Source organism: Oreochromis niloticus, linkage group LG7 (genome assembly GCF_001858045.2).
Source record: "Oreochromis niloticus isolate F11D_XX linkage group LG7, O_niloticus_UMD_NMBU, whole genome shotgun sequence".
NCBI classification, from domain to species: domain Eukaryota; kingdom Metazoa; phylum Chordata; class Actinopteri; order Cichliformes; family Cichlidae; genus Oreochromis; species Oreochromis niloticus.
The window spans coordinates 29,963,832-29,986,799 of NC_031972.2; the positions used below are offsets into that span (position 1 = coordinate 29,963,832).

At 41.1% G+C, this 22,968-nt stretch overlaps 1 protein-coding gene across 1 annotated transcript; it reads left to right on the top strand.

Moving 5' to 3' along the window:
• Window positions 1–14,789: 14,789 nt before the first annotated feature.
• barhl1b (BarH-like homeobox 1b) lies at window positions 14,790–21,407 on the top strand. The gene is made up of 3 exons (XM_003440099.5): window positions 14,790–16,201; window positions 18,409–18,631; window positions 19,652–21,407. The coding sequence occupies exons 1-3, from the start codon at window positions 15,751–15,753 to the stop codon at window positions 19,953–19,955; spliced, it is 978 nt and encodes a 325-aa protein (XP_003440147.1). The 5' UTR covers window positions 14,790–15,750; the 3' UTR covers window positions 19,956–21,407.
• The last annotated feature ends 1,561 nt before the right edge of the window (window positions 21,408–22,968 follow it).

Here is a 22,968-nt window from a genome sequence, read left to right on the forward strand (position 1 = left end):
TCCGAAGGATTGTGCCTCCAGCTCCACAAATCCTGACCCTTAACGTTGAATCTATCAACCCTGGGAGCCCCTGTGCAACAATGAGAAGTCTATAAGCTGGTCCAAGCTGCTCCATTGACGGTTCATTAAGTGACAATGAGGACAGATAACTACTTCATTGCTGCATTGATTCTCTTTACTCTTAGTGAGAGCTTTTATCTTACGTCAGCCCAGCTTTGAAGGAGAGGGCATTCCTCCTTAACGCTAAGCCTCATTCGAAAAAGCAAGCAGCAGAGACTGAAGCAGATGTTATTCTCCTCACACATGTGGACGCTTTAGCTGTCAAACATGCATGAGCAATCTGTCTTTCATCTACCTATGACGATGAAATGACTGGGACTATACAAAGAGGAGAGAAATGGAGGGAAGTTCAATATTAAACCTCGAGCCCAGGGCATCATCCCACTTCAGAAGGCCTGTCCCTGATCAAAGATGGAGCAGTAGGTCAAAGATCAGAGAGCAGCTGGGTGGAAGAGAAATAGACAGTCCTGTAAATGAAGCCTGCAGGTTTGATCCCCCTAGTAGCCAGCATGCCAGCACCTGTTAACGAATGCTTTTTGAGTGTCTCTGACATGCTGAGCCAACAGTCGCTTGCCTACTGTTGTCGAGCATCTGTAGTTTTTGTGGCTGACTCTGGTCATCAGCCTCACTGACTGATTACCATTTGTAGCTAAACTGCACAACAGTAAATATATATTTAGAGATCACTGAATATGAGAGTTATACTTATTTCAGCCTACCATTAAAGAAGAAGTGTAATTGGCTAATTTCTGAACCACAAAAAAAGAAGAGAAAAGCACAAGGTAGTTATATTTTTTATAGCTCTAACAACAGTAAAATCCTCTGACTTTCTCATGGTGAAAATTACTCTCACTTCCAGTGGGTGGCTAGTGATGACAAGTGATTTGTCTTGAAATACTGCAGCACAGGATGCCAGTGTCTAGACATTCAGTGCAAGAGTGTTCGGATTAGCGGTTCAGCTTATCAATTAAGCGATTTCCTCCTTGCAGTTCAGTTTTTCCCCTTTTCTGCCTCTGCTGAAAACCAGTTTTCCATCACCAAGTAAAGTTGAGAAAACCTGTGCCAGTGGCAACTTTTTTTTCCAAATGCAGATGTTCTGCAATTTGTAATTCAAATTTATGACAAGATTTTTTAATCAGAGAAAAGCTCAGTGTTTTTTCCCTTCTCTTTCCACTCTTTAGACTTTTGGTGTATCCAGCAGCTTTAAGTGCAGAAGAGAAGAGCAAATTCATCAATTTGTCTTTTTAGGGAATAGCTGCTTAAGGGTATATCCACACTAACATGTTTTCATGCTTGGGCCAACCATGAGGTCGAATTATTACTGAAACTAACTGACCAGTGCACATAGTCATGGCAGTGAAAATCATGTGAGTCATTGCAAAGCAAATATAGCAACATATTACAGCAGAAACAGAAGCATTATCCATCACCAGAGGAAGCTGTGGTAATTAGAAGAGTACTGATGCAAAAGGTGTGTAAGTCTACCTGAAATGTTTCAACTGAACTTTTGTATATCAGTGATTCTGCATCACTGTTTCCAGCAGATTGCATTTTTAGCCGTCCAGACTCAAACAAACCTGCAGTTTTTTTAAACAAAATGTGGTCAATAACATTTCCAACAATCACAATTTCTGGGCTTCTAAAGTGGCAGAGTAGTGAGGTGTAAAAATAGTAAAAGTTATGTGTTTAAAAACCAAATGTGTCAGTTTGGCTGTACCCCAAGGACAACTTGGTTTTCAGTGGCTTAAGTACTGCCCAAAAATATCTCCTACCTATTCAATAACCTGGTCTGGGTAACTTTTTTTTATTGGTTTTTAAAAGATCATTTATCAGAACCAACACATGAATACTCATGAATAGCTGCTTCTCCTGTTCCCTCTACCTATAATTGTTATTTAATCATGTTTGAGTCAGTGGTGCCTGCTAGTGAGCTGGTAATGAACCAAATGTGTTGCAGCACCCAGTAAATGTACCAATAAAATATGCATATTAGTCTTCGAACTAAGTGATTATTATAGTTGTTCATTACCATCTAAAAAGATAGCTTTCCTAAAATTGCACAGAAGGGTTTCCATGAAAAATCCATGTTGTGGTGGTGGCAGTGGTGAGATTGGAGTTTAGGTCTTAAAAGTTTATTTTACTCAGTGTTTACTGTTGTTTTCACTCATAGTTTGGTTAGGTAGCAAAGCTACTTGGATAGAATTTGAGAAAGATGATGGTTTAGATTAAAATACATCAATTTAGTGCGTAACCGGTACCGGCAGACATTACTGTAGCAAGAGGTGCAGATCGGGCGGCTCCGTGGAAACTTCTTTCCAATCTCCATCGGACTGTTGAACAGCACAGAAACAGATCCTATTCTGTAGGTTATTACACATCACTAATCAGTCAACAAAAATTTCAGTGCAATCAACATTTCTTTTGTGCAATAGTTAAGTCTTTTTTTATTTGTGTTTTAAATTTGTACCATTGCTTCTGTATTTATTTATTTATTTATTCATTCCACATGTCTCTTTTTAATCTTTGTACTGACGTTTCTTTTATATGTTTTTATGCTCATGCTCGTGCAACATCATTTCATTCTGCATTGCATCCTTGAGGTAGTGCTGAATGACAGTGACAATAAAATTAATCTTGAATCTTAACCACATGTTCATTTTCTAGGTCACTTCAAGATTCAAATGCTTTTTTGAATATTCTTCTTCTTGGAGCCATTATCACATTGTTCTCAACCCCAGCTCGGCACCACACAAGGGTGTATTTGCTTTTAGTGGAGGTGGAAACTTCCTGCAAGGTTTTGTGTTCTCTCTCAAGATTGGGGTTCAAGAGAACAGCAGGGTCATTTTCACAACAAGAAGTCTCCCTTTTTTCTTTTCTTCTTCTATTGTTATTTTCCTTTCTAGGCTGTGAGTGTCACTCAGCAGTGAGTTATGACCCGTGTGACGGTAATCAAAGTGAATGGAAGAGTGAGCCAGGTGGTAATTGTGTATTATTCAACTTACCAGGAGAGCACGCCACGCCGCTTTAGCCTGTTGATCGCTTATGTATAATTTAACGCAATCTGTGCATGCATTATGAATGAACGGGGTTTGCGAAGTGGCAATTAATGCCTCGGAGCTCGTAGCGTGCACATTGACTGTCTTTAGCCTATTTTCACTTTGCTCATTTCACTTCTGTTGTTGCTTTTAACCCCACTCCTTCTCTTTCACTTCCTTCTCTCTTCCTCTTCTGTTCCCCAACCTCGGCTGTCTCCCTCTTTCTCTGGGAGTCAACTTTATAAAGGAGTGTGACTGAGAGTGAGTGAGTGAGCACTCTGGAGGCAGTCAATACCTTATCAACTCCTGCCGAACGCTGACACCTTGACGTCCTTGACAGCAAATTATTACTTTTTCATGACGCAACCAGGTGCAATTACAGCAACATCTTTGCGCTGTATCCTGCTGCTCCTGCAACTGTCAAAAGGCGTTCCTGGTGGGATCCTGGAGGAGCTGAGACATCAGTCTCTCAGTCCCTCCCAGATCTTGCAAAGACAGACTGACAGACAGCAATTGGGGGGACCAAGTGCAAAGTGAAAAGAGAGGGAGCCATTCAAGCATGCCCAAAGATTCAGTAAATAGTTGCATTCTACTCGAATTCCTTTTCTGGGAACACTCAGCGGTTTGTTTAGAGGGATGTTGACTGACAGTGAGAGTGTGGCAGAGTTTTGTTGTTGTTGTAGGTGCAGGTGAGCGAGCTAGCTGCTGCAGCTGCTAGCAGCCCAGTAAACAACCGTGTTTGTAATGTCATCACACGCTCCTCGCTTTCAGCACTTCACACCGTAAACCCTGTAGGCTTGATTATAAAGTTTAACCACACTTTAACGCACAACAACACTGAGGAAAAAAACAGCAGGTAAACCTCAATTAAGACTTCAGAGTGTCACTTTCTCCCCGTAGCGCTGCAGCAGAAGAAGAGAACACAAAGAGCCCACAAGCCTGTGATGCCACCCCTGTGAATATGGGGATGCTGGGTGGTGGGGGAGAAACTTTGCCATCCTGGAGGTAGATGTTGCCTCATGTCTCTTTGTGTGTTTGGTGTGTCCCCCCGGTTGGGAGCATAGTGGGTAGACATGAGGGCTGCGGTGGCAAGACTGTGAATGTGTGTGTTTGTCTACCTGTCTGTGTGAGCATGTGTGTGTGTGTGTGTGGTTTTTTTAAAAGAAGGACAAGTAAGAGGAAGAGAAGAAACCATGAAGGCGCTACAGAGACACCTGAGTGGCTCGTCTTTCATCCCAGACTCATCATCTACTGATCCTCACCCCTTTCTCCTTCCTTCCTCCCCCACTCAGCCAATTTCTTCAGTTTCCCTTTAACAGGCCATGAGCCTCACAGACATTTTTTTTCTTCATTTTTTTTTAAAAGCACACATACAGACCTGACTTATGTAGGTAATGACACCTCAGTGAGCTATTGGTTTTTCCTCGGCCTTCTGTGTGTTTTTTCTTTCCTCCTGTCACCCTCCCTCTCCCCACCTTTCTTCAAGCATTGCCTTCCCTCGCTTTCTCTCCTTTACTCCCGCAAGGCCTCTTGCGCCCCCCCACCAATCCCCTCCTCCCTCTTTCTCTCTCTCTCTTTTTTCCTGTAGTGTCAGACACAGATTTATTCTGCTTGTGATGCGTGTAGAGTAGAGGAGTGTGAGTGAGCAGGGAAGGGGTGGAGTAGGGTCAGCAGAGGGGGAGGTGTGTGTGTACAATAAGAGATAAGATCATGGCTCCCCAGGGGCTTGTTTGGCCCTGTACCCGATCCATCAAACACTCGCTCCAAGTGCCAAGGTCAACTCTAATGAGCATTTTCTGGGGTCTTATTCTCAGCACCGAGCGGCCCCCAACTCACGCACGCACACACATTCGCGCGACCCGCGTGTGCGCACATGCTTTCTAAGCACACCTTGGACATACCTGCTTAGCTGTAGGATGGATGTTTGTGACAGGAAATATAGCATGCTTGCATGCATCCCAACAGGTATTTTACACAGAAATCAGGCATCCCTGCAGGAGAGCAGGTGCACAAGGGAGCGGGGAAGGGATGAGGAATCCATGTCTGGTGTGAACTGTGGCAGGTGCATCCAACTTCAGTATTTTTTCCCAATACGTCTGTAGCATCAGGCATCAAAACTGTCAAGTATAGGAAGAGGACACTGGATGATTGTTCGCATTCTTGTTTACTTCTTTTACTTGTTTTACTCACGTAAAGGTCTTCAATGGATGCCTGCGCAAAGACATCATCCACCTTCCTTAACATTGTTTTTTTAAATTTTATTAGTAACTCTAAGATTATAAACAAAACATCTGATTCCACACTGACTTTCATTTGTTTGGTCAAATAGATGCTATATGATGACACAGAATTAAATATTCAAATTAAAAAAAAATGTTCTCAATCTATGGCACTGAAACTTAGTCATTATATTGGCACCAGTACTGAAAAAACTTAAAATAAAGCCCATACCTCTAGTCCAATCATCTCATCTGCTATGACTTTTCAGATGTGGTGCCTAGAAATAGCCTCACACTCATTTGCTCAACTGTTTCCCTTACTTTCTGCATCCCCAGGTTGTCTGCGCACTTGGAAAAAATAAAAAATGGTCCACTGCGCCAGGCAGGTGGGCTTTTAGTAGAAAGAGTCCCTCATCATCCCCTCATCACGTGCTGATGTGCCAAAAGTTGTTAGGGTTTGAAGGCTCGTGGAGTGTGGGTGTGCGGCGGAGCATGTGGAGCATACTAATGAAGCAATAAAAGTCACGGTGGGAGGGGTGAGGGTGGGGGTTGGAGGCATGTTGGAGGGGAAGGTAGTGGCGAGTGGAGAATTGGGAGTCGCTGACAGGAGGTGTGATAATTGAGATGTTGCGACCCCACATATTACCTGCATATTGGCCAAATTAGGAAGCAGGGAGTTTAAGGACGGGACAGAGAGCTGGAGACCCCCCACAGTGATCCACCTTGTGTGTGTGTGTGTGTGTGTGTGTGTGTGCGTATGTGCAAAAGTAGAAGAGTGTCTGACATTTTTTTTAGTAACTTCTGGTTAGTTAGTATGAAAAAAGTATTTGAGTTTGAGTTTGTAGTCATGGAATTAAAATGTAAGCTAGGCTAATTAGATGTGCTGTCATGGTATAAGAGCACTGATGACAACTGTGATATTTTAAAAATGAAATATTGACATAATGTTAATATTCCAGTGGGAACAGCTATCGGGTTGAATTTGCACAGTTAGAGATGTGCACAAATTTTGTGAGTGTAATTAATTTGCCAGCAAAGGTAAAAGCGAATTTTTCATAATTTTTCATAAAAGTGATTTGAAGTTGGAAAAAATAATTCAGAAAAACTGAGAAGTTTTTCTGTACTTTTGAGGGTTTTTCTCTTGGAAAATCTTCTAAAATACATATATGTTTCCTCATTAACTATTAAATAATGTTTATTTAACATACTGGAAACAGCTTGTTGATTAAAGACAGCAATAAAAGATAACACAGTTTCTTTTGAGTATACAATTCGTCTTCCAATTTAAAGCTATATGACCACATCAAAGTGCTCCTCAGACCATCTAAGAGGCATGTTAATTAACTTCAAGATGTCCTAAAACTACTAATAAATATATTACAATGTAAGGCCAAAAACAACAACATCTAATAAAACAGAATAAGAATACTTTTTGGTGGTTAGGACCATTGTTGGGACAAAATGATTACGTAGGTCTCTGGAAAGCCATAATAGGAATGTTCGAACTTCTCTGACATTACAAGATAATGATGAAATAACTAAAATAGTTTGCAGGAGCCAACGTAATCCGTCTCCTGGTGAAGCACACCATTTCAGGTACTTTAACAGGTTTCTGCAGCATCTTGTCAAGCACTGGGTTTTAATTACTTGTGCATATGCTCATTTGTGTGTGTCTCTCTGTGGAGGGGGTTGTCCTGAGTGACAATCATGATGTGATTCATGGAAGAAGCACGGCCTCTTCAGCAACCCCATTTCCCCACACGGAGGGAGAAGGCCAAGGGCCCGACCCGCCTGTGTGTTCCCTGGCGGGACAGGGGGTAGGGGTGTGAACCTGGACCTTCTGCCTCTCCTGAAGGTGCAGGAGCTGGAGGCGAATGTCTCCACCGGCTCTCCACCAGCTTGTGTGTGTCTCCCTGTGGCAGCTGCAGGAGACCCCCTGCCCAATGCGAACCCACCAATATACCATCACTCAGGAGGAGACTACATGACAGATTAACATTGAACTATGACACAAATACATGTGGAAAACCAGCCTCTCTGACTACTACTGGCACATGTTTGGCTGCTGGAATGCACTAATCCCTGGTTCCACTTGCACAGAAGTGAAACTTTTCTGCTTTTCTCTGCGTTAGATCAATGTAAATGTGCACTTTTTGAACAAAACAAGCTATTTGAAGACATCGCCTCAGGCTCCGGCAAATTTACATGAGCATTTTTTAAACTTTGTATGGAACTTCTTGGGCTTTGCACTTAATGGGCAAAAAATAGGGGGGATAATTATTATTGCACTAGTTTGGGAAGTGTTACAGGTGACTCAGTCAAAATAGAAAAGAAAGGTGTTTAAATAATATTTGTCATTACTTAGTAAAAACCTATTTTCAATTAATTGTTTTAGGATGTACATTAAATAATACATTAGATTTGTTACTTATCTCTACTTTGAGTGACATGATTGCATTTTTTTCTGCCTAGCGCATGTAGGAACAAAACATGTAGACTGGCTGTGTCTATAGTTAGAAGGCATTTGCTGTTTAAAAACACCTATGGAGGCTTACAAATCAAATGTAGGCAGAACTGGCTGCATGTCAGCTAATATGGAACAACATGAAATAGAGATAACATTAGATCTAAAGTTTGTGTATAAATGAGCACCATGAAGTCAATTACAAGAAATGACCATTTTAAGCAAGAAGGTGTAGTGCTAACGCAGATGTTAGCAAGTTTGGTTAGCAAGGGGCAGACGGTTTGGGTAAGGAACATAGAAATTTTTTTTCAAATAAGAGAGAGCAAGAGAGACTCTAATGACCAAAACTGGAGCACAGATTCCTTAAAAAGGTTTATTTTTATTTTTTGCAATTTACTAACAACACAAAGTTGAAAATTCCAGTTTGGTGCCTGGAATTTGCATAACATTTTCACCCTCACTAACCCCTGAGTATTGCATAGCATTAAGCCTTAATATAGCTTCAAAGTTAGTAGGAATACAAAGACGTTTTTTAAAAAAAATATCAGGCTGTAAACATGCTTATTTCTGCTATAAAGTTAGGCATTTTTTCTTATTTTGGACATGCCCCAAATTGTACAACTATTGGCTGGACATCTCTAAACGTTTTTCTGATATATACAATTGCACATTAGAGCCGGACCCAATAACTGCATTGTTTGGATCGTCCTCTTCCCTTTTACACCTCAGCCCTGCTGCACAAACTACAGTTTTATTCGGAATGGTAATTGCTAAGAAAATTATCTTGACTCTTTGGAAGTCTGACACTGTATCTCAATTCAAAATGTGGCTAACAGAACTGACTGCTCTACTGCACATGGAGAGGATTAGGTATACACTAGAGGACAAACTTAGTAAGTTCTTTGATGTGTGGCAACCTTTTTTAGATCATGTATTAAAACAAAGTTCTCTTTGATCGATCGCAAACTCAGTCTACCACCCTAGCGTTTTACTTCTGTTTATTGCCAGTGTTGAAGTAGTATTTTTGTTGCTGCAGTGTAATCTTTTGCCTTATTTGTGTGTTTTTGCCCTTGCTGTTGTGTTGTCTGATTATTTTTTTCCCTTATATCAAAAATCTTAATAAACATACTTAAAAAAAAAAAAAGTTAGGCATTTTAACATGCTATTGGAGCCAGCCCCAAGTGGCCATTTGAGGAACGACAATTTTTGACACATCAGTGTTGGGTGTATTTTTCAGCCCATGCTCATTAAGTTGATTATCTTTGTTTCTTTTTCTCTGACATATTGGACTAAAAAGATTTGTTTTGACAAGATTTTACATCCAATAAGGTTGCTTAATGCAAAGTCATTGCCTGCACTGTATTTGGTTTGCTACTGTCGTGTTGTGTATCCTCAAAAAGACAACTCCTACACATTCTCATCATTTACGCCACAAATTATTGAAAGGAAGTAATCAGATTACTGCTTTTGCACAAAAAATACCTAGTCTGGCTTAGGGGAAAATCTTTTTTTTATGAGTTACAGTTATCACTTACAAGATGGCAGGATTGTGGTTTAAAGAAATTTAGAGAATCTGAAACTTACTGCTAAAAGATAATGTGAAACAAACTGTGTTCAGATACACTTTGATGACCCAACCATCTGCCTGCATCTCCTCCTCCCAGTAAAATTTTATGGTTCTGTAACAACATCCTCATAATTCTGCATTTGCTATTGTTGACGCTCAGAAATATGTCTGCCCTGTTATTTATGACTCATCACTATAACACACAAACACCTGGGAGGATTAACAACCAACTAAAGTGGTGATTAAAACAAAATATCAACAAAAGCACTAACAGACAGAGCTCCTTAAACTTATGCGTCATGGTTTAGGTCCACTCTCTGGGTTAAAGGCTGGGGAAAGTTGGCCCTTGCCTGAAAGAGCTGGCATTGCTCATGAGGGACAGCTATGATGAATGGTCGTAGGCCCTCGTCCTCCACCTCCCCAAACCCCTCTTCATTGGCTCCTCACTCACCTCTCTGCCTCTTGGCAACATCCCTCCATCGCCTCTTATCCTCTGACCAGATGTGTTCATTGAACTCTGTCAAGAATAATAAAACACTGGCTTCAAGAGGCATGCACACCGAGCCAGCGGAGCAGGACGGGAGGGTAAGCTGCATAGTCAGATGCATGTGTGGACATGCAATGATGAAAGCTAATAGATCCAAATGAGGCATCCTAATTATTATAACAATCAATAGTGCAATGGTGTGATGCTAATGAGAAACACAACATACTGAAATTGTATTAAATGGTCATGTAATCACATTTGGATGTAATTTAACTTAAACATACCACGAAGACAACATTTCCTCTTCTTACCACATTTCTCTGTTAAACAAACTTCTCCACTCAAAACTGCCAAGAAAGGAGTGCTTCACTTAGCCACTTTGATAATAAATTAGCAAAATTTGATGATTACCAACAGATTAAGGTCATTACTTTGCTAGAAGAAAAAAAGAAAAATGGCTAAAATTGTGCAAACAAGTGAACGCGTGACCTGGTGTTTGCTGAACATGTCAGCATCGTGGACATTAAGCTGTCGCTGATGTCTGTGACATTTGATTTCACAGGAGAAGGAAAGTTTATGATGGTTTCCTCTAGTTGTGTGAGTCTCATTCGACAGAGTGTAGCAGAAAAAATGTCAAACACTGCTCATCCTGTACTGAACTCAAGTCCATTGATGGACGAATAAGATGAAGAGAAACTGGGAAGGATGAAGGAGGAGGAGAAACTGTTTTTTTTTTTTTTGTGGCTCTGATGTTGCTGCTCAGGAAGCCCTCCTGGGACAGAATCAAAACCCTGCCTCTCCTGATACCCTCTCACCACAGGCGCCCGGTGACCACTCGCCCCCAGAGAGTGAGTTGGGATGAGAGAGAGGACGAGCAGAGGTGGCAAAGATGGAGGAAGGGCGAGCAGCACATTGATGGCTAGAGTGATGATTTCCTTCACACACAAATGCTCCCACTCATCCTCGCAACTCCACCCACCTCCCCATGGCCCTGGCCCTGCAGGCAACACATACACACATGCACTATACCTCACACACACACACACACACACACACATACACACACACACACACACACACACACACCATGGTTAGGCCTCCAATTAAATCAAAAGTGGTTTGTTTTTATTGGTCTTTTGCGCTGACAAGTGGGCTATCATTCTGACGGCTCTACCTGTCAGTGAGCAGCTGAAAATCCTCCGTTGACAATGCCCAATGCTTCCAATTAGGGGAGAATCAGACTCCTGGCGCGCTAGCCATCTTTCCTCCCACCCCCCCTACCCACCCCAGGCCCACCTTCCCTCCCTCTTTTCTTCTCCACTCGATCCCCTACCATTCCCCTCTTTCCTTCTCACTCTCCTTCGTAATATCTCCCTCCTCCTACTTTCCTCTTTCTCTCCAGGAGAAGGGGGTCTGTCTCCGCTGCAAATTACAGACACAAAACGAAGGTGGTGGCGGTGCAGGCGCTGGGAGCTGCCGGTCCAGGGCCCTGTCAGCATTAATGAGACGATGAAGGTTTATTTCGCCCGCATGCATGTGCTAAATTCTTTCTTGTGTGACAGCTGACTGGGAAATGTGAGTGTTAACCTTATAAAAGATTCAGCGGGTTCTCATTATTTTCTGTCAACTCCAGTACCTGATGGCGTTAAGGTGCATCATTTGCATCCCTGACTGGTCCGAGGTGCAGCACCAGCACCAGAGCAAGCTTTTTTTTGTTTCCTCCCCCCCCGCCCACCCTCCCCTTTTTTAAACACTGTTTGTTTGTTTAAAGGAGTCATCTTTTTACATACATCCTCCTCGAAAGTTGCGCTTTACTCGATGTTCCGAAACGATAGAGATGCCAAAGTTTATTCAAAGGCGACACACGTTTTTACAAAACATATTTAGATACATATTTAACATGTCTGCTCAATTGAGTGAGTAAATAAAATGTACCACAATGTTTCCTCTTTTTCCTCCTCCTTGCAAAACGATGGAAAGCTGAGAAGGCCCAGCAGGCATTATTAGTAGTAAAGCTTATGGACAGGAATCCAGTAATGCACAGTGGGGGTGGGGGTTAAAATAAAGCACATATCTGCAGATAGATTATTAACACTGACAAGTCAGTATGGACTATTATGATGAAACTGCACTTGGTGTCAGTTTATCATGTCTCAGGCTCTGTGTAAACCCACTGAAGCTTCTGCACAAAAGACTGATCAGTATAAAATATTTACATCCATACTGGCCTTGAATAATCTGAATTAAATTGAACTGTACAGCTGTCACTCCAGCCAGAGAAAAAACAGTCTACACTTCACTAAAATAGCCCAAGGGTGCCAATTTTGTTTTCTAAGTGGAAGGCTGTTTAATGTGGGTCAATTATAAAGTATTATTTAACCAGGTGAGTACTGCGGAGACAGGCAGCAACTGACCATTCAGTGTCCATTTCCTGAAAACATCCCTGTTTCCTTCCTTTAACATGGATCAATAACATCCTCCTACAAAGTCAGTGTGTGTGTGTGTGTGTGGCAGAAAAAGATAGCGAAAAAGGGAACGTGTGTGTTTGTTTGTGTATCAACACCAGGTTAACAGTTGCACTGGCCCTCAAATTCTGACCACTTCCTGAAGGGAAAAAAAACTCTACTTGACCACAGGGACACTTGTTCAAAACCAGCAGAAGCATGAGCCAAATCATTTCACTACACTACACACACAAGCACACACACACTTACAGTTACAGTCTATCTCCACTGTCTTCTGCCAAAAAACACATACTCCAGGATTTAGAAACTTAACCAAAAGCCTAAAATGTTAAATTTAAACTCAAAAACATATTTTATTTTAAAACCAAGATGCTCATGTAGTCGATATTGGTGGTTTATTTGATCCAAAAATGATTTAATGAGGGAAAAAAGAGACATAAAATACCTCCTGTTTCCAGTGTTTTTCCAGTTTTATACTGATCTAAATGAATTAAGACACTTAAACATAAAATGTCGGCAAACTTGTAATTTTTTAATGATTATTTTTAAAGTCATATTTAAAATAATTAAGAATTACAATAGAGTTATACATAACCAGTTTGTAATTCTTAAATAATATATATATATATATATATATATATATATATATATATATGTATATATATTGATATAAGTATTGGCAATAAAGACACTTTATATAGTGTATATGATGTAAAATATTATTTTTTGCACATATGGACTGATTTTTTACCCCCAGTTTTTATTATTATCATTATTATTTTAACTAATTAATGAAATTGTTGATTTATTTGTTACCTACAAATTTGTTGTTGTTTTTTTAAAGGAGCTTTGGTTCCATGTGTAAATATTAATTTTAAATGTAATTATTATGTTTTTCCCTACATTATGGGTCAAAAAACAAAAACACAATAATGAGCAACTCAAATTAAATTAAACATAAGAGGACTTTGGGGGTGTTTAAAGAAACAAACAGGAATAATTAAAGCTTCTCCAAGTTTTAAAGGCCATATGATGATCCCAAGCAGGAAGAAGTCGATTTAATCACCTTATTATTAATTCACAACAACATCGGTGGAGCCTGTGGATGCATAGCACGGTAAGAATAAAGAGGGGAAGTTTAAAAAAAAATGCGAGAAAGCACCAAACCACTGCTCCTTTCATGCACAAGCAGAGGAGAAAGAAACAGCTAAGTCAGGGTGGGTGTGTTGCCTTATATCTGTGTTGTCCCCGCCTCATATGTGACAGCTTGCAGCCGTGATGGGACCCCATGGGAGCGGGGAGCGGATTCACTAACCTGCCGGTGTCTGAGACCGACGCGCGCCTCCAATCTGGTGGTCACATGGGGTGGAGGATGAGGGGGAGGAGAAGGGGGTGTGGGTGTCGGTGATGATGGGAGGGGGGTTAGTTAGATTATTAGGGGCTGTCGAGGCCGTCGCGCGGGGCAAACTGTTGTGCAGGATGGAGCTCAAGGCGCGCACACAATGGCATTTCACGCGTGTTAGGGTGAAAAGTGCGCACAATGGCACTTGACGCGACTTGAAGTTTTGGCGTCACGCTGCTCGGACTATTGTGCATAATTACCAGCGACAATGAGATCGTTGTCATGCTCTAAATGATAACTGTTCACCCGCGAGACCAAGAAAAGAAAAGCAACTTTTAGTATGTTTTTCTATTTTTAGCCTTTATAATATATATATATATATATATACATACATACATACATACATATATATATAAATGATGGACTGATGATTGTAAAGTTGCAACTTAAGGTAAATGGAAAAAAAAAAAACAAAAAATAAAAAAAAATAAAATCATTTTTTAAAAAACACAAAAAGGCCCACTTGAATTGAATTGAATTGAATAAATAAATAAATAGGACTGTGTTTATAAAAATGCAAACAATAATTTTAATAACTTTAATAATGACTTATTATTATTATTAATAATAATAATAATGATAATAATAACAATAATGTTGGCATTGCTCTAGACTAATAGTGCAATCTCAAAACCCGCCAAACGCTGTAATCGATGTTAAACCTGATAATCCTACAAATAAATAAAACTAACTAAAAGTAAAATTAGTGAGAGTAACAAAAAACCTCTAAATCGTTGAAGGGAAGAAAACTGTATAAATGGAATCTGTGGAGGTGGGAAACAAATCCAGTCAAAGAAAAGGAGTCGAGAAGAAAAACAGCGAGCCGCCCCACATAATAACCCCATTATAAGCCTCATCAATGATGTAATGAAAGCAAACAGTGTGAAAATTGCCTGTAAACAGTTGGATCTGAGTCTCCTGATGAATTCAGTGTCTCTTTTATCAAAGTGAGGATGAGCCAGGATGGGGGAGTCAGGGTGGGCGGCAGAGAGAGAGAGGGAGAGGGAGCGAGAGCGAGAGAGAGTGGGCGTGTGGGGAGGTCCACTTCTAGCTCCCCTCAACCAATGAAGGCTTGTCACAGGGGACTCACGTGGACGAGGCGCTCTTAAAACCTAGCTCCTGACTTTTCCTCAAGTTCAATTTTTTGGGATTCCCTCCCACCCCGACCACATCTCGTCCCTTTACTTGCCAGATGTGACTGTTTAACCCAGTTTATCGCAGCTTTTTTTTATTTTTGCTTTTGCGTTGCGCATCCCATCGTCCCGCGTCCTCCGCTTCTTCCTCTTTTGCTGCTCTCCTTTCCTGCAGCAGCTCTCGGACGCTTCTCTCTCACACTCTACTGGGTTTCTTTTTTAAAAGATTTATTTATTTTTTTAAGGTTTGTCCGACCCCCTTGAAGGAATGCGAGCAGTTTGCCTCTGTCGCCCGCAAAGCCACATGACCAGCTGCCCTGAAAACTGTCCCCTGGTCCCGTCTCAGGGTTGACGCGCCTGTCCCTGTCCATGGTGCTGAAAGGCTTTTTCCCGAAGACGCCGTTGAGCTGCGGCTGCTGCTCCACAAATCCTCCGTATTTCTGGGTATTTTCGGGTTCTGCAGGTGAGATGTCAGCAGTGATCGCTTCATCTACCCGGAGAGGCTTCTGAACTCAAAACAGAAGGAGCTGATCCTGAAGGAAGCCAAACGAATCGATTGTGACTCCTACGGTTGATTTCAGAGAGACTCCCCCCTCTCTCGCGCGCTCTCTTTCTCTTTTATTTTTTTTTTTAGACTTTTCCGAAAGACGAACATTGGAATCATGGACCATTCGTGTAACTCATCTTAGCGTGGAAATATCTGGCCTAAAAATAACGACCAGACGGCTGGGGGGGTTGGGGGACTGGAAGTAGCGGGTGAATTATCTTCATTTGTAGCATATCCAAAATATTTGTGTTGATGCCGGAAAGAGGTCACTTCTATTCTGGACCAGCTGAGACTAAAACAACCCCTTCTGCCCTAAAATAAAAACTTGTCCTGAATACCAAATGTCAGTTTGAGGAGGCCTCATCAAGACAATGGAGGCGTCCGCCAATGGGTCCAGTTTTGGCATCGACTCTCTGCTGTCCCACAGGCCTGGGAGTCCGGTGTCCAAAGGGGACAGTCTGGTGGGAGAGTGCCGCTCCCCTCTGGAGTTCAGCCCCAGATCAGACGTGGAGAGCGGCTGTTCGTCGCCTCCGTCGCCGAGAAGGGAGTGCGTGGACGAGGTAGCCCAGAGGCAAGGTCACGGCGTCGGCCTACCACCGCACCTGCAGCACGCGCAGATATCTGCTGGGTCGCAGCAGAGGACCGTGACCTCGTCGTTTCTCATCAGAGATATTCTCGCGGACTGTAAGCCTCTGGCTGCCTGCGCTCCTTACTCCAGCAATGGACAGCCGACTCAGGAGGCGGGGAGGCTGGCCTCGAAGATCGCGGACGACTTTATGGAGAAAATCCACAGCAACTCATCGTCAGACAGTGAATATAAAGGTAAGGGTGACACACTGCCTGCCTACTCTACAGAGGAGAATGGAGGCAAGCCTGATGTACGTCATAATACATATTTGACTCATGCAAAACAAACAAACAAACAAACAAACAAAACAACATCACAAAAAACTTTTGGTAGTTAAAAATTCCACTGAATGAGTTTCATTTTAAATTTTGCATACGATAGTCATAAATAAAATAAAAGGGTCATGTAAAGGTCTGGCACAAAATGTGTAGGCTAGTGCAATGTGGAAGAAAATAGAGCATAAAGTTGGAACAACAACAGATCAGCTTTTCAAAATAAAGGCTAATTTGGATATTTTGGAGTGTTGACTGGTGATTAAAAATAATATAAATGTTCCGTTTTTAACGTCTTAAATTATTTCCTGATAATTCAATCTTTTTACTATAAAAACAAAAATTTAGGCATCTATTTTCTAATAAAATATGCAGACACGGGTGATCAATGCAAACATACTGCTCTTATGTGATTAGTAGCAGGTCACCGGAAGCCAACGATAAGCAAAATATCGACGTGAAATTCTCTGGTGCTGAGTCGCGCTTGGTTACCTCTGGATGGTGACAGACCAGAGCCTTTTATCAAGTTATTATAAATAAAAAACAAAACAAAAACGGCTGCCTGCCTGTACACGCAAACACGCGTGGTCCGCTTCAAGCTCTGCGTTAAGCAAAATATCCGGAAAGCATCTGTTGATGTCAGTGAGGCACGAATGGTAGAGATGACAGGGTCGCCTCCAGATAAATGCCATCAAGGGCCTCTCTGTTTCCAATCATGTCAGCCATAACAGACGTGCCACCTCCACTGACAGTTTAATGAAGCAGTGCCTGGAAAGAACTCCACCGCTGTGGGCTACAACAGGAAATACACGACAAAATCACACTTAATACACCTACAAATTATTATTATTATCATTATTATTATTATTATTATTATTATTAGTAGTAGTAGTAGTAGTAGTATGTTTTCTCGCAAGCTATTCATTTAAATGTAAAGTCACCGATTTCTTCAACATTTTCCGCCCGTGCGCTCACGTGCATCACAGAGTAGATGGAGACACTTCACCGACGCGCTGATTGATTGAGGAAGCCGCGGGTCCCACGCGCGGCTCCCGCCACGGTAACTTTGATTTCCACGAATCCGCCTCCTGTAATATATCAGGGATTTGATGCAATTTGTCCCCGGCGCTAATCAGATTTGTTACCGCGCCCGGCCGCCCAGCTCTTGATTTCCACTCATTTCCACGGTCCTGTGAAGTTTCTCCGGTCGCGGTTGAAAGGCTCGTCCTTTCCCTTGTGGCTCAATTAGGCGGATTATTGTGTTTCTTGAGACGACTCAACTATTCAAGTACCAAGATCTCTCGCCTCACTCGCTTCTATTGTTTTCTTCTTCTTTTTCTATTTTATTTTATTTAATTTTTTTTTTTTTTACTATCAGAGAATTAACTATAAGGACTGCATATCAATGCTCGTCCTGACACGACATCACGCGTACAAAGAACAAAGGCTGTGGGTCTGCTGACAGGAAAATATCAGATTGGAAGTGTGAATATTGGAATAGCTTTTCATAACAATTTAAGGCCAAATCAAACAGCTCCATAAGCCTTTAGGCGCAGTTTCCAGTGGCGTGATTTCACTCGAAAATGACAGCTCTATTAAAACGCAGATAAAACTCATCGCTGGTTAAAAAATAAATTAAAAAATATTTTAACATTAGAATTTTTTTTTAAATTGATTTCTTTATATCTGCAGATTAAACGGTGTACTTTGGTGCCCGCAGAAAGTGATTTTGTGTTCATTTAAAAATGAAACTTTAACTTTTAAATGAAACTATATATATATATATATATATATATCATTTTATTTCCAATTAAAATTTCCAAAATAAGTTTTGTTTTTGGGTTTTTTTTTTACACAAAAAAAGAAAAATGTTGACAAATCCTTAAAGTCAAATTTAATTTTGTATTTTTGTGGTTTTCGTCTTCAAATCCTACATCAAGTAAGCGCAACGTAACAGGTCAAACCATTTATTCTGTTTGTGTTTACTGATAGTTGTTTGCCCTGTAGGACAGTCATGCGCAGATTTATTAGCCTCCTCTTCTTGTGCAGTCTGCACGCAAAAAAAGATCTACTGTGTGCTGTGGGAGAGGCCTTAACTTGACTGGTTTCACTCTATTTCTGTCCACCAGTGAAAGAGGAGGGGGACAGAGAGATCTCAAGCAGCAGAGACAGCCCTCAGGTCCGGCTGAAGAAGCCCAGGAAGGCCCGGACAGCCTTCACAGACCACCAGCTGGCCCAACTGGAGCGCAGCTTCGAGCGGCAGAAGTACCTGAGCGTCCAGGACCGCATGGAACTGGCGGCCTCCCTCAACCTCACCGACACGCAGGTCAAGACCTGGTACCAGAACCGGAGGTAAAGACGCTGCTGCTGTTTTCTAAAAGGGAGGGGGTGGGGGTTAATCTCGTTTCTCACGGCCGGCTCATGACCCGGGGACGCCATGTTTTCCAACTGAAGGTGGCAAGATTTCACCTCATATCTGAGTGACTGCGGGACGGCAACGAACCATTAACTTCGATTATTGATCAGCCTGCCTTTTTCTATTAATTGAGTTATTGTGTGGTCCATAAAATGTTAGAATAACTTTAAATATATCTGACATCTGATCCCAAATCATAAAAACAGCATTCACGTTTAAAGTAGAGGAACAAATTGCTTTTTTCTTTTTCTTTTTCTTTTTTTTGGTTGTTCTTATTATTATTATTAGATAATAATTTCAGCTCTAACTTTTACATCTACGGAAGCACTTACTGACTGGCAACACTTCTGTGGATTATTATTTATCTGTGGATAAATCTGTGGATTTAGTATTTTATATGCTCTTAAGAAAAAAATTAAAAGGGCATCACATAATGGAGACATGTCACGTGACCTCAAAAATATATTTTTTATATCAGCTTTTCAAATAAATTATCAACGCTGCACAAGCTGCACAGGAAACAAATGTGAAATAAATAAAAATAGTTTTAGGTTCAGATAACTTTATTTATCTGCAGTCTGTCTCTGAGGCAGCTAAATGACATAAATAAATATAAAAACAACACTTTGGACTATGAATAATGTATCATTGCATGTGTGCATATTAATAATTCAAACAAACTACTATATCTACTCAATTATCTTTAGTATGAATTATTCACCTGCATGGAGTGCACACTGGCAACCTAACAGACACCGCTGGGTGTGAATACATGGCAGGTTGGAGATTTTAGTGATTTTAGAAAGAAAAAAAAACTCACTTGAATGTTAATTGGATTTCAGGTAAACAGATGGGAGATATTTTGGTGTGTCAAACACAAGACACGTATTTAGATATACATATGCTCCACACAAAAAAAGAAGCTAAAACCTAAAAACATATTTTATCTCTTCCAGGACAAAGTGGAAGAGGCAGACGGCGGTAGGACTCGAGCTTCTGGCCGAAGCTGGAAACTACTCCGCCCTGCAAAGAATGTTCCCGTCCCCGTACTTCTACCCGCAGAGCCTGGTGTCCAACCTGGACCCCGGAGCTGCCCTCTATCTGTACAGAGGCCCATCGGCGCCCCCGCCGGCCCTGCAGAGACCCCTGGTTCCTCGGATCCTGCTCCACGGCCTGCAGGGGGCCAGCGAGCCGCCACCTCCTCCGCCTCCCCTGCCTCCTATGAGCGGCGTGCTTCCCCGGCCAGCTCAGCAGCGGTGAGCGGGCCCCTGCAGATATTATTCTTCCTTTTTTAGTTGTTTTTGTTTTTGTTTTTCCTTCGCCGATCCTGGCAGCTTGGGACTCGTTAGAATAAACGACACAAAGACAGAAAGAGTTAAAAAAAAAAAAAAAAAAAACCCGAAGAAAACTAAGACTAAAACAAACTGTTCGGCCTTTAAATGGTGAAAACTGATCCACGATGAACCCAGACGGACGGACCTTTGTGACTGAGACCCCCCGCTGCCTGTATGGAAGTTTTTTTCCTTTTCTTTCTGTCTTTGGGGGCAGGAACTTTATTTATAACTTATTTATTTTTCAATATGAATCAAAGCATCTAAGTTATGTATTTATTTGAACCCAGTTACAGTATTCAGTGTTTTTCCCAAAAAACAGACAAACTGCAATTGTCGGTGGCACTTTGACCTTCAGTTCAATGCTAATTAGACGTTTATTATTATTATTATTATTGTTATAAAAGCGCAAACGAACAACCACCCCTGTAATTTGAATAATAGGTTATTTGAAGATCTAACGGAACAATGAAGGGATTTTCTTTCCATTTTCTTTGATTTTCTAGGTTGTCATTGATTTTTCTTTACACGTGAAGCCGTCATGAACCTGTAAATAAGAATATTTTGCATTTTAACCGAAAAGACTGATTTTAAAAGAAAACTTCTCTTTTTTCCCGTTTGTTTGATCTGTTAGTGCGTCTCTTTCAGACCACGGTGATCCAGTATAACATAATAGGCTAGATTAGCCATCAGAAATTATACAGAAAAAAAAATTAAAAAAAAAAAATTAAAACATATTGTCTGAGAAAGGATGGACTACCTGCCCGGACCCACGTGTAGGCACATATACAGGAGAGATATGGAAAGAAATAAATCTATAAAAGTCTTTTTCTTGTTCTTAGTTGAAGTTTTTAGCTGAGTACAATTGTCAAGTAATTTATTTAAAAGCTGTTTGATCCCCGCAGAGGGGAAGGCAATCACCTCAGTGATTATTCATTTTGTATTCTTTTCGATAAATGATTGGACTCGGGTCCGCATACAGGTGTAACCGCCTGTTGATTTGCTATAGATGTATTTGAACATTGTGGATTACTTATGTTACTTCATATGAAACCCGTGATAACCCTTAATTGTTAATACTCTCCTTTGGTGAAAAAAAATGTATATTGCAGATATCAAACTTGTGGAGTGGTTCTCGTATATCTCCTGGATCGTTTTTAATTATATATTTTTTAATTATTATTATTATTATTATTATTAAAATTTTCGTTCCTCTAGCTTTCCCCCAAATTATCTCCCCAATTTCGTGAAGTTCTTTTTTTCTTTTTCTTCTTCTTTTTTCTGGTGAAATTCACAGCAAAAGTTGGACAGAAAAAAAGGGGGGATTTGATGTAAAAGAGAATTACTTTTATAAATGTGGAAATAAAAGTCTTTCATTTAATCAAGTGGCTGCTTGAGTGTGTGACGGGAGGGCTTTTCAGGTGGAATCAACACGTGGACGCGGGGCATCACGCAGAAGAAGCTACACGAGGTGGACAAAAACAGGAGCAACACTTGGTGCAGTCTGATGCAACCGACAGGAAACCAACGATAGCTCGAAGCTCTGATTTTTTGGGGGATCGTGTTGTGCTGAATTAGCTACTTTGGGGGGGGGGGGTTAAAAAAAAACATTATTATCCGCTTACATAGCAAAAAGTATATTTAGACAAATACAGCTTATTTAAAAAGCAAAAAAATCATTTTGAGTATTTTGATTTTTTTTAATTTGGCTTTTTTTTTTTTTTTTTTTTAAACGAAAATAGAAATCTGGATATTAGCAAATTAATCATAGCAGAAGAAGAATTTTGTGTGAGCAGTATGAAAGTATGAGCAGAATCCTGTTTGATGTTTAGTGAAACGTCAGTGGGATTTATTAAAAAGACATTTTAAGAAATGTCAGTGTTATTGAGCAAAAGTTGAGGAGATGCATCCTGCTGCTTTAAATCACTTTACAGGAAGAAGTTATAGGAAATAATAAGATTTTTATTTTATTTTATTTTTTTGCCGGTTTCCTAAAACTGTCTCCCTCCTCTGTTTGGTTTGGTGGTGTTGATTTTAATTAATGGAAAGGTGGGCAGTTGTCACTTTTTCTAATCTTTGCAAAAAGAACAGACGTCTCTGGAAATGTTAGTGCAGTTTTTTCCACTTAATATTATTAGAAGTTGCGCTCATCGGGTGTTGTTTCGTTTCCTTTTTTGACAGCAAAGGGCTTTACAGATAATTAAACAAAAGGAGCAAGAGCGCATGCGGAAAGTGCACACACACACACACACACACACACACACACACGCACGCACACACACACACACGCACACACGCACACACACACACACACGCACACACACATTCAAAAGTGCAATCAAAGATCAATTCCAGCTAATGTCTTTAAAGGAGGGCCAACAAAGCAGAAGGGTGTTCTGTCCAAAATGGAGCCCCTGTCTCCTGCCATCCTCCCTCCCTTCCTCCCTGTCTTTCTCTCTCTCATTCCCACTTTTCTAAATTAACAGCAGCTACTCCAATTCGTTTTCCATAAACAATGCAGGAGATGAAATATTAATGTCATGTGCGCAATTGTTTAAGTGCCTTAAATGATCCCCATTTGGAAATTGATTGTTTCCATCCTTCTTTTTTCCTTGAGGGTGCTGGATGCGCGCTCCTCTGCCAAACGGCTCCAACAGCTGGTGACCGGGCTGGAGCTGACTGCAGACCGGGGATCAGCGTGGGGACAGCTGGTCAGCGGCTCCACCACAACTACCACCACAACCCCTCCCTTCATCCTTACAAATTTCACCCAGCCACCCATGCACCAACCCCACTCTCATCCTCCCAGTCTGTGTGGACCCAAGTTATTCGGCCATGGCGCTTTGGGGGTTAAAGGAGTTCAGGCTGACGGACAAGACTTGGCATGTAGGATGTTAACGATTAGACAAAAGACTTTAATAGGTTTTAATTGAAAGTCGATA

Excerpts from the sequence above, each read along its gene's own strand:
- barhl1b (XM_003440099.5), top strand. The coding sequence starts at position 15,751 with ATGGAGGCGTCCGCCAATGGGTCCAGTTTTGGCATCGACTCTCTGCTG. Across the intron at positions 16,202-18,408 it reads GTCAGACAGTGAATATAAAG|TGAAAGAGGAGGGGGACAGA; the intron begins GTAAGGGTGACA and ends TCTGTCCACCAG. Across the intron at positions 18,632-19,651 it reads ACCTGGTACCAGAACCGGAG|GACAAAGTGGAAGAGGCAGA; the intron begins GTAAAGACGCTG and ends TATCTCTTCCAG.